At 42.9% G+C, this 12,699-nt stretch overlaps 1 protein-coding gene across 2 annotated transcripts in view; it reads right to left on the reverse strand.

Moving 5' to 3' along the window:
- Positions 1 to 12,699, reverse strand: part of SCUBE1 (signal peptide, CUB domain and EGF like domain containing 1) — a 453,110-nt gene that overhangs the window by 37,353 nt on the left and 403,058 nt on the right. For both annotated transcript variants that reach the window (XM_077469395.1, XM_077469394.1), the window contains 2 exons: positions 7,380 to 7,502; positions 3,455 to 3,574 (listed from right to left, as the gene is read on the reverse strand). In XM_077469395.1, the coding sequence (XP_077325521.1) occupies positions 3,455 to 3,574; positions 7,380 to 7,502 (243 nt within the window). The remainder of the gene's footprint in view (positions 1 to 3,454; positions 3,575 to 7,379; positions 7,503 to 12,699) is intronic.

A 12,699-nucleotide genomic window follows, 5' to 3' on the forward strand; every position in this document is an offset into this window, starting at 1 on the left:
ATATATATATATATATATATAGTTTTTAAGATCAAAGATACAACTATGTTGGGGTCCCTTGTCAATTTTACATTGTATTTTTTATAATGAAACTGCCTACTCCCAAACTGTCATTTGAAGTAAAACACATAGCCTAGTATTATTCTCAGAAATTTTTTTTTTGTGCATTAAAAAAAGAAAACAAATACAATTAGACATGCTATCTGCCAATGGAACTTAACCAAAAAGTGCATCCTATGCATCCAAAAATACAGAAAATATACCAAATCAAATCATTATTCAACCAAAAAAATAACCAAAAAAATAATGTCAAAGTAATAACTCCAAGGCCAATAATAAATAACACATTATCTCCTCTGATTTGGCAACATGTCTGGTTGATGAACGGCCATTCAGAAACAAACTGAAAAGCATGAAATGAAAAACGCGAACTGAAAATCGCTAAATGAACAACGTTAAAAGAAAAGCACGAATCAACACCAAACTTCTACAAACACAAAATTAGCAGAAGCAGCCCAAAGGGAGCTAAAAAAAACACGTAGTACGTCTAGTATGTCATGGCGTTCGTGATTGTTGGCCAACAATTGTGTGGTCGTGTGTATACAAGACAAGTTTGGGCCAACGCCCTTCAGACAAAATTTCGCGGTTTTGTTGGCCAACAATCCGATCGTGTGTATGAGGCATGACAGGTACAAAATACAAATTTGTATTGCCCGAGTGTGCATAAATATGGTGTTGGGAGTTTTTTGCAGAAACACCATTTTATCAAAAATTAACTATGGGATGGTGGATTGAAGCGGTCCCTTATATAGATGGGACATATAGAGAGAGTACTCAAGATGGCCTTTGTGTTTGTACACATGGATGCATATTGTCATGCTCCTTTTAATCAAGTACTGTGATATTCATCTCAAATATTCAGATACTAACTGTCCTTGTCGCTGAGGGTCCTATGTCCTATGCACCAATTATATATTTATATTGCTCAAAATCAGTTTACTGTATCAGATCAGGCAGCAATTGCAATTGGTTGCCAGTGGTTACAGCATATCATGACTACTTAATGACTGGTTGATACAGTTCCCATTAGCAGCCGTGTCCTGCAAGACTTTGAAGTATGCGAGCTGTGTGGCAGGTGCTACACCAGCAGCTGCTGACACAGCTCGCAATAGTAAGTGCCGCACATCTGACCATTCAGGCATTGCCAGTAGGGGGCCCCATGACAGCTTCCGCTTCGATCTACTCGTCAATCACAGCTAGCTGATGGGTAGATCAGGTCCCTGCTGCTAAGAGATTGTATTTAGTCAGACCTCTCGTTATGCGCTCCCCCCCGCCGACCCCTCCTGAGTTTCTGTCTCCTCATCTCCCCCCCGGCCCTAGTCTCCTGCATACTTGCTCTGTGTGTCCCGCTGAATCCCCCCCCCCCCTCCTCTATCTTCAGTGCCATATGATGAGAGAACCCAGAGGAGGAGCACAGCTATTCTGCTCAGAGGACATGCAGGGAGAGAGGTGAGCTGAGGGAGGAATATCAGTTTTGGGGGGTAAGCTGAGCACAATACCCGGCAAAGTTTAATGCCAGGAGGGAAGATTATGTGGAAATATGTGAGGGGTTGGAATAGCAGCGACTGTGTGTTGGAGCCCTGCAGAGTTTGCAGCCCCCCAAACTAACATACATCTCCTAAGCAGGAACAAATCACTATCTTCCCAAGCATTCTGTCCAGATAATGCGCAGTCAATTTATGACCCTGTGTTATCCAAACTCTGTTCAATGAAAAGTGTAAACTCACCACATTAACACTCTATATACAAAATAAAATTCCCCAATAAAGATCAGAACATGATGTTCACATTTGCATGGAAGCACAATTGAATGAATGCTGATTATTTAGAGAATTACCGTATTTATGTTGATTGAGGATTGTTTTTTTTTTTTTTTATGTACTAACAGTTAAGCTTCATTCACACAATACGAAAATTGGATGAAAAATACCACTTTTGAAGCGTTCGTGCATACAAGCGTATCATTTTTTTTTGGTGGGGGAGTGGATCTTGGATGAGAGTTCCCACACTTTTTTCCCAAGGACTTGACCCCTGGGTTACAGCAAATGATTTCTGCTTGTTAATTGGTTGCTAGAGGTTACAGCACATCATCTCCTCACTGCAGGGGAGCATGATAAACATATTAATGCCACCTTTATCTACATATCAATGCTGCCAGCCGCATCTATTTACTTAGTAATGCCGTCACTATTTACATATAAATGCCAGTTATTTACATGTAAACACTGGGTCTGCAGGTGAGTCATCTGTACACAACAATAAAGCAGAGCTGGGCAGCATTAGTACCATCACTTCACACTGAGATATCAGGACTAAAACTTCAAGGGACTTTACACTGGGATAGTTGGCAAGTATGAGGCAGCTGCTTTGGGACCCACAACAATGACAGGGCCCAGGGCAGCTGCCCCTTTTGCCCCGCCTTAAAGACGGCCCTGGGGGTTAGTAATTTTCCAACTTGATATTGTGAGCTCCTAAAGAAGGGGCCTTGTACTGTGAAAAATGTAGAGGACTACAAATATGGAATTGCGTTTATATGCATCTCTCTATCACTCATTTGTTGAGACATTGTCTAAAGCCAAAGTTGGTTAAAAATAGCTGTATGTTATTATTGCAAGGGGCCAAGTCACAACTGTATGGGAGTCTTTCGAGGAGGCGCAATATGTGTATATGTTTTAATCACATTTTGTTATGACAAAAATTTTGTTTTTTATAAAGCTCAGAAATATTGTTAAAGCGGAGTTCCACCCAAAAATTTAACTTCCGCTTATCTCCGGTCCCAACCCCCCCCCCCCCCGCTGTTTTCTGGGAGACACACAGGTCCGAGAAGACAGCAAGGACCAGCAGGACACGCAGCGCAACTCGCGCATACGCAGTAGGGAACCAGGCTGTGAAGCCACAAGGCTTCACTTCCTGATTACCTTACTGAAGAACCCGACACCTCCACCTGGGGGCCGAGGGATGTTCGGCTTTGGGTGAGGACATCGCGGGCGCCCTGGACAGGTAATTGTCCTTATATTAAAAGTCAGCAGCTGCAGTATTGGTGGCTGCTGACTTTTATTTTTATTCTTGTTCGGCAGAACTCCGCTTTAAGGTTGTGGAACCGTTTTTTGGGATATAGAGAAAATCCCCTTTTCCCTCATCTGATACATGCTTTTGCTTTTTGCATGCTGAAAAATGTTTTTTATAGAAAAGTGGTCAAACAGAATGTGTCACATTGAACCTTCAGGGCAAAATGACAGGTTCTCTTAAACAAAGATGATGAGCCATCAATGAGTTGTTGCTACTGCAGTGTCCAAGCTGGGCTGTGTCCTAGTCAAAGCTGTACTGAATAAATACAGTGGAGGTACAATGTCAAAGGACACATGGGGCTTGTGAGCTAAAGCTATATACAAACCTGGTAGGAAGAGAATGTTGGATTGGCACGATAAGTAGCAGCTATCAATCCCTCCCGATTTACTGCAAACCAGCTGGGACCTTGGGACAGGCTTGTAGCTGGGAACACATTTTGTTGTCTCTAGGAAAAAAATAAAGTACAATTAAACACATCAAAGTTGCAAATCAAGACGCTCCGTCGCTGGCAAAGGATTGTGATTGTGAAGTGAAAATAATCCCATGACCTACAAGAGAAGTATGGCCAAATGAGCTTTGGCCATACTTCTTCTTAAACAATTGTGTGAACAGAAGAACAGGTGGCAACCGTGCAAGAAAAATAGATGCTTCCAAAATGCACTAACAGATATGTTAGAGTGCTCCTTACCAGGAGCATGGGCTCAACTAGTGAGTTGTCTAATTTACCTAGCAATGCTAGCTCCCTGCAAGAACATTCAGGAAGAACACAGATGCAATCTAATCATGACCAAGCTGAACTGCTCCCAAGGAGTCACCAAAACATCCACTGTGAAAGCTTTAGGGTCCATGGATCTGGCAACAAATCTATCCAGTGTGCTGAGCATACTAGAATGTTATAGCAAGAAACCTGCAAGAGCACATTAAAAAAAAGTTTGTAAAGATTACTTTTAAACTTTAAACCCCCCCAGGGGAGCCTGTACATATAGGATATGTCCCAGTATCTATCAGCGTAGGAATTGCTGAGTTGTGCTATAGGATAGCTATTCCCACCTACCCACCTAGCTACCCAACAACACTGACCAACAGAGGCAGATTTCTGAGTGACAGCTCAGGCGGAGAGGGGGCGTGAAAGGTAAGGATGAGCCCTGGCGTGTTTGCACAACTCATGTGCAAAGCCCGCCAGGAAGTCGGCACTGTGCTGCGCTAATCACAGGCAGCAAGACATTTCCTGATCTCTGTAGCCTTGCATCGGGACAATGTCTCACTGCCTGTGATTAGCATAGCGCAGTGCCGACTTCCTGGCGGGCTCTGCACGTGGGTTGTGCGAACACGCCGAAGATCATCCTTAGTGACAGGAAGTGCACGCAGAGCCCGCCTCCCCTTTCTCCTAAGCTGCCACACAGAACATCACTCTGCTGTTCAGTACACAGAGTCTAGGCCTGTCGTCTACTATTCAGACACAGAGAGAGAATGGAAACTGTCAATCTGTGGTGTGAATGATTGATGGAAAAAAGGGCTTTCATTCACAAAAACATAAGCTGACAACAGCACACAAGGGCTCATACAATTGTCTTAGACAGCATAGTGTAGCAGCTGATGTGTGTGGTTGTCAGCTTGTGTTTTTGTGAATGAAAGCGCTCTTCGTCAGCTGCAATCATTCACAACACAAGCTGACAGTTTCCACTTTCTCCATGCCCTAAATACCAGAGGACAGGTCCATGTGTACTGAACAAGAGATGAGATTGCAGAAGCAAAGCACCCTTCACATACAGTGCATCTGAAAGGTATTCACAGTGCTTCACTTTTTCCACATTTTGTTATGTTACAGCCTTATTCCAAATTAGATTAAACTCATTTTCCTCAAAATTCTACAAAAAAATATCCCACAATGACAACGTGAAAGAAGTTTGAAATATTTGCAAATTTATTGAAACAAAACAATTAAAATCACATGCACATAAGTATTCACAGCCTTTGCCTAAAGCACCTTTGGCACCAATTACAGCCTCAAGTCTTAAGTATGATGCTACAAGCCTGGCACATCTATTTTTGAGTAGTTTCTCCCATTCTTCTTTGCAGGATCTCTTAAGCGCCATCAGGTTGGATGGGGAGTGTCAGCGCCATTTTCAGATTTCTCCAGAGATGTTCAATCGAGTTCAAGTCTGGCCTCAAGCTGGACCACTCAAGGACATTCACAGAGTTGTCCCATAGCCACTCCTTTGTTATCTTGGCTGTGTGCTTAGGGTTGTTGTTCTGTTGAAATAATAACCTTCGTCCCAGTCTGAGGTTCAGAGCGCTCTGGAGAAGGTTTTCATCAAGGATGTCTCTGTACGTTGCTGCATTTATCTTTCCCTTGAACCTGACTAGTCTCCCAGTTCCTGTCACTGAAAAACATCCCCACAGCCTGATGTTGCCATCACCATGCTTCATTGTAGGGATGGTATTGGCCAGGTGATTAGCAGTGCCTGGTTTTCTCCAGACATGACACTTGCCACTCAGGCTAAAGAGTTCAATCTTTGTGTCATCTGACCAGAGAATTTTGTTTCTCATGGTCTGAGAATCCTTCAGGTGCCTTTTGGCAAACTCCAGGCAGGCTGTCATGTGCCTTTTATTGATGAATGGCTTCCGTCTGGCTGTTTTTTCTTCTGGAAGGTTCTCCTCTCTCAACAGAGAAACACTAGAGCTCTGTCAGAGTGACCATCGTGCTGTTGGTCACATCCCTGAATAAGGCCCTTCTCCCCTGATCACTCAGTTTGGCCAGGCGGCCTGCTCTAGGAAGAGTAATGGTGGTTCCAAACATCTTCCATTTATGGATGACGGAGGCCACTGTGCTCATTGCTGTAGAAATTTTTCTGTTTCCTTCCCCAGATCTGTGCCTCGATATAATTCTGTCTCGGAGGTATAAAGACAATTTCTTTGGACTTCATGGCTTAGTTTGTGATCTGACATGCACTGTTAACTGAGGGACCTTACATAGACAGGTGTGTTCCAAATCATGTCCAATCAATTGAATTTACCACAGTTGGACTCCAATCAAGTTGTAGAAACATGCCAAGGATGATCAGTGGAAAAGGGATGCTCCTGAGCTCAATTTTGAGTGCCATGGCAGAGGCTGTGAATACTTATGTAGATGTGATTTTTTTAAATTTTTTAATTTTAATAAATTTGCAAAGATTTCAAGCAAACTTCTTTCACATGGGCATTATGGGGTATTGTTTGTAGAATTTTGAAGAAAATAATGCATTTAATCCATTTTGGAATAAGGTTGTAACATAGCAAAATGTGGAAAAAGTGAAGCGCTGTGAATACTTTATGGATGCACTGCATGGACAGAGCGGTGGTTTATCCTGGAGATTTGACAAAGCACATGTGCTAAGAAATGTAAGACCACAAATAAAATCTCCATGTGGTGGTGAATGGTAGGATCCATTAAAATGGAGCTAAGATCTCAGAGCATGTGCTTAGTCCAGACAGTCATGGCGACTATGGAGATAACCACAGGTTGCATGGAGGGGCCCACCCATGAAATCAAGGCCTTAAAAATGCTTCTAAGCTCTTGTTCACCAGGTCTTTGAACACACCATTATTACTTGTTAAGACAGGAAATGGCTAGGTCAGCAGAAAATCCTTCTAAATATGATATTGCTGAGCAAAACACTTAGGATGGGCAAATTATTTTTAATAGTGAGGCCAGCCACTGTACAAGATGAGATTCTAGGACAGAATGGACTGTGAAGGTCTTAGTAGGTTTGGGAAATTTTAGGACACTTGCTGGAGCCCTTAGGGTGAACAGTTAGGCTGCTCTAATTCTAAACATGAGGGTACTGCATCAATATGGGTAACACAAGTATATTTAAGCTTTGATGAGTGTCTCATCCTGACTTGATTCTTTTCCAAAGTAGAGGCATTTTCCCAGTCTACTTTATCCTTAAAGGAGGTCTAAAGGCATTATAAAAAAAACTGAAGCTAGCCAAGAGTGGCAAGGTATACATAGCAGATGTCCCTGCAGGTTTTTTGCCAGTGCCTGAAACCCTAAAAGGTAGCTGCATATAACCCATAGTTAAGACTAAGACAACAAATATTTAATGGACGAAGGTGCAAAGGGGTCAAAGTTGGCCCCACAAGGCCAAAAGCCTTCAAACAATTGCTTTTTTTAGCTACTCTTGTTATTACTTAGGTGGAATATGACAATTGGTATTGTAAAATTATAATTACTATAAATACAAGAAGAAAGAACCAAACTCTCTCACCAATACAGTCTCTTTTGTTCCAGTGCAATCTCTTCCCAAAAGGACAGATGCAGTCGTAGCTTCCCAGAGTGTTAACACAGCCAAAATCACAGCTTCCATTGTTAATGCTGCATTCATCAATGTCTATGAAAAGGGAATGTGGTGTTAAGTAAATAATATAATTATTTTTAAAAGGTAGAAAAGTGCATTTTCAAACTACTGAGGCAATTTCATTCATGTTGGAAACCCTGGAAATTAATTTAGTATTTTCTATAGTTTCATTTGTTAAATAAACCATAAAGAGCATTTTATTTGATAATTGCAAAAATATACCTGTTGACCCTGACAGAAATCCAGTGATCTGATTCTTATGCTCTTGCATGTGTTGCACTGAAATCTCAAACAAAGTTCTCAGGCCTGGCCAGTTCACCACTATGAACTACAGAACACCTCCCCCTATGTTATTCAGGGTTTCTAGATTTTCCATTCCTTTTTTTACTGTAGATATATTCGGCAGTTGGATAAATAGTGTGGGTGATACTCCCCAGACAGCAAGAAAAACCTGGCAGGGATTTAACACTTTCATACTCCTTTACTGAAGGACATAGCCTGAAAGAGAACTTTGACTACAGGGTTATAGCGCCACATCCAGGAGTAAGACACTAGGTACAAAAACAAAAGTGCATATTAATAATGACCTTTACCAGTGGCCAAATCATCTGCTTTGGGAAGCTCAGTTAATAACAAAGCAGTAAAAAGACAAGGAGGGGTGAAACTATGTTCTTCAAATGGACACAGAAAAAGGGATTTTATGATGAGTACAAGAAAATTCCAATTTTGTTTTCTGTTCATTGAAGGACACAGCCTGTCAAGGAGACTTGACTTTACAGTTGTCCAAAAGAAGTGACCAGAATGAAAAAATAACAAATCTGCCATCTGTAACAAATTGTGGGCGAAACACGCATCAGAGGATGCATTGACATCAACTTTGTAAAAAAGTATGAACCGATGGCCAGGTAGCTACCCTGACAAACCAGAGACACAGTTGCTGAAAAGAAGCACACCAGACACACACTAGCTGCCCTAGTGGAACAGGCTCTAACAGAAAAAGGAGACGCCTAAAACTTAATACCTGAACAATGCCAAATTCATCCCAGGGTAGTAGCTGAGGAAGCTGCCATTTCTTTGTGTGGGCCTTTGGTCATCACAAAGAGAAAGTCCATTTTGCAAAATGAAGACACAGCTGATGGATACACCCACACAGCTCAGGGATGCATCAGTAATGGGCAGAGAACAAGTACAATATCCTCATGGTAAAAAGTGGACAGCACCTTTGGTAGAAAAGACAGCCTTATCTCTGCCGCCCTATGCCTGTGCAACACAAATAAGGGAGACTTACAAGACAAGGCCACCAGCTCTGAAACTCTATGAGCAGACGTGATGATGACCATGAAGACAACTTTCTTGGAAAGAATTGAGGGATTTTCAGAATGTTTTTTTAAGTAAACAGAATCAGGCACAGAATCAGAGCTATTAATCATGCCTTGAAGTTCAAAATCCAGCTGAATGCCAGGGTGAAAATAGTAATGGCTAAAATGTCCTTGAGGGAAGAATGAGAGTTTGCCCAGGAAGGTGGTCATCATATATACCCATGTTAGAGATACCCAGTTGTATCAGCAACGTCAGGACCAGAGCCAGCACCTCGGTAAAGGGAGGTGGAAGCAAGACAAAATGGGAACACCACAAACTGGCAAGTGGTTATCCCTATTGTGAAATTAAGGAACTGCTGGGGAACTCACACAGATGGGGATGTGCAGGTATAGATCTTTGATGTCTATGGACACCATGAAGTTCCCTGATAGAAAGATGCAGCCACCATGCAAATGGATTTCATCTTGAATTTTTGGACACACAAAGATACTGAGTGCCTTGAGGTTTAGAACTGGCTGAACCCCATTCTTTTTGGGCACTGTAACAAGGTTGGAATAGAAATCCCTGAACTTCTCTGAGGAGGGAACTGGGATAATCAATCCATGCTGGAGATGCCCTATGCCTGCTAGACAGAGATCTGGGAGTCGAGATGGTGAAAGACTGAGATAGTAAAGAATGAAACTATTTTATATCCCAATATGATAAGTTTGCGGACCCAGTTGTCAGATATGTGCGAAGTCCGAAATCTGCAAACCAATGAAGTCACCCTCCACCTTGTAATGGCTAGGTAGGGGTGAAACTTCATGGCAGAAGACTTGTCCATGGGCTTGATAGACTTGTGTTGTCGGGGGGGAGGAGATCTTAAAGAGCTTAGAGCCCTTTCAAAAGCACACAATGTTGATTTACTAAAGCTAGAGAGTGCAAAATCTGTCACATTTCTGCAGCTTCCAGGTTTTATTGCCAAAGATTAATTAAACAAGCTGAGGATAGAAGCTGATTGGTTTCTCTGCAGAAGGTTGACCAATTTTGCACACTCTAGTTTTAGTAAATAAGCCCCAATGTCTCACACAAAATCCTAAAGAGCCAACCCTTCTGAAACAGTAAATCTGTAAGAGTGATCTTAGACATCTGGTCTGCTAACCAACACTTAAGCCAGAGATTGCAGCACAGAACAATCACTGAGACTAAAACCCACATCCATGATGCAGAAGTTGTCCATTTCGTAAGTGTTTGGGATACCAGTGCCATGGCTAAGATGGAATCCAGGGCTATTCCATTGAGGGTATAGCTTTTGGACAGATTTTGCTTTTTTCAGCTGGGTCCTTGAAAAACCTCAACTGGAATCACTGTAGCTTGCTTAGCCTTGGCACTGGTACTGGTGGATCTCTTATGCCGCGTACACACGATCGAAATTCCAGCCAGAAAAAGACAGATGAGAGCTTTTCATCTGAAAATGCGACCGTGTGCATGCTTCATCAGAATTTAGCTGTCCGAATTTCCGCTAGCCAAAAATTTATAACATGTTCTCAATTTTCCAGACGGAAAAACTTTCTATCGGTAATTCCAATCGTGTGTATGCAATTCCGACACGCCAAAAATCACGCATGCTCAGATTCAACTACGAGACAGAAGCTATTGGCTACTGACTATTGAACTTCCTTTTTCTAGTGACGTCGTACGTGTTGTACGTCACTGCGTTATAAATGATCGGAATTTGATGTGACCGTGTGTAGGCAAGACAGCTTGAGCCGAATTCCGTCGGAATTCCGTCGGGAAAACCATCAGAGCTTTTTCCGACGAGAATTTCGATCGTGTGTACGAGGCATCAGAGTAGGAAAGGTCTATTTTAAAAAATAGGCCCCCTTGAAAGGATAACAGAGAACCATTTGGGTGCCATGAACGGTTTAGGATGCTCCTAGGTGGAGCACATAGGTTTGTGGGAACAAAAAGGAATTACCAACACTTTTAGAGCTCCTGGGGGTCCTCAATTTTAAGAGTCTACCAAACAAATGTAATAAAGGCAGACACCTGCTCTATTTTCTGTGCTAAAGTTGAGGTGGAGGATTTGACCTCACTACCCAAAAGGGGCAGAGTCCATATTGGGAAAAGAGAATAAAAAATAAACCTGGAGAGTCCTACGTGGAGCTTAGGTACTTACTCTACTACTGAGCTGCCTATAACATATGGTGGGTTAAGCTTTGTGTTCTACTCCTGGAGGTGGTGCTTTGACCTTATGGTCAAGATAACTTGCAGGAATGTGTCCTTCAATGAACAGAAGAGAAAAAAAAAAGAGTTTTGACTTTATGAATACTTTAACCATAATTATTGCAAATCACATTCACTTATTACCAGGGCACTGTCAGAAACCATGAATCAGACTGAGACAGAGGTGCAGTTCAATCACACTTGTTTAATAATAAAATAAATAGAATAAATATAGTCAAAACATAGCCAAAAGTTCGGTAACCGGAACAGATAGTCACACAAGCTAGAAAGTCAGGAAGCCAGAGATCATCATAGTGGAAGAGCAAGCAGGATCTGGGGCCAGAAGAAATGTCAGACAAGCAAGTCTTTAACAGGAACAAAGGAGATAGTCTCTGTGATGTTGACCAAGGGGAAGGCAGAGATCATCTGGGCTGGACGGCTTAAGTAGGCAGGACTGACCAGAAGGATATCAACAGGTGAGTCACTGTGGTGAGATAGGATCTGCCAATTAGCCAACAGATGAGCAGCAAGCTCAGAGGAAGGAAGGGCTGAGCCCAGCCCCGACAGTGCCCCCTCCTCAACGACCCCACCCCCCCCTCAGAGGACCACCAGGCTGGAGGGGAAAACCTCTATGGAAATCACGGAGGAGGAGGACAGGGACATGTACGTCCGAGGATGAGATCCAGGAGCGTTCCTCCGGGCCATACCCTTTCCTACACACCAGGTACTGTATTCGCCCACGGAACCTACGGGAGACAACAATGGACTGTACTTCATACTCCTCATGGTTCTCAATCTGTACAGGGTGAGGACATGGCACAGAGGTGGTAAAGCAGTTGCAGACCAAAGGTTTTAATAAGGAGACATGAAATACATTAGAGATACGCATATTAGAAGGAAGGTCCAATGCGTAAGACACTGGGTTAATCCTGAAAAGAATACGGAAAGGCCCAATAAACCAAGTTGCAAACTTCAGAGAGGGAACACAAAGTCAGAGGTTTCGAGATGACAGCCAGACCCTGTCCCCAACCTGGTAGGAAGGCGCAGGCAGATGTCTGCAGTCAGTAGTCTGTACCTATAATTAGCATGGCGCAAAGCCTCCTGGGCGAAGACCACGGAGATGCTCCTCTAACACAGGAATACTCTGCGGAACAACCGAGTCAGGCAACATATTGTGAGTAAACTCCGCCCATGGTAAGAGGTCTGACCAGTTGTTATGATGGTCAGAAATATAGCAACGTAGGAACTGCTCCAGGGACTGATTGGCTAGTTCTGCAGCCCCATTAGACTGCGGGTGATACGCTCAGGAGAAAGCAAGATGATTCCCAACTGTGCACAAAAGGCTTGCCAGAACCGGGACACAAACTGACAACCCCATCTGAGACAATCACCTAGGGTAGCCCATGTAAGCGAAAGATCTTCCGAGCAAAAATGGAAGTGGGCAACTTCGTGAGTGGAATACAATAAGACATTTTCGAGAATGGGTCAACCACAATAAGGATAACTGTGTTGCCCTGGGAGTTGGGTAACTCCACAATGAAATCCATAGACAGATAGGTCCAGGCCTCTCTCCATTGGGTATGGGTTGTAGGAGGCATGGTGTAGTCTTACTCAGAGCACACACGGAACAGGCAGCTATGAAGGCAGTTTCATCACCAAGTAGACTAGGCCACCAGAATTGTTGGGAAATAGCCCAAAAGAGTTG

The sequence above is a fragment of the Lithobates pipiens genome, unplaced genomic scaffold (genome assembly GCF_037356315.1).
Source record: "Lithobates pipiens isolate NorthernLeopardFrog02 unplaced genomic scaffold, aLitPip1_a1.2 Scaffold_8, whole genome shotgun sequence".
Lineage (NCBI taxonomy): Eukaryota > Metazoa > Chordata > Amphibia > Anura > Ranidae > Lithobates > Lithobates pipiens.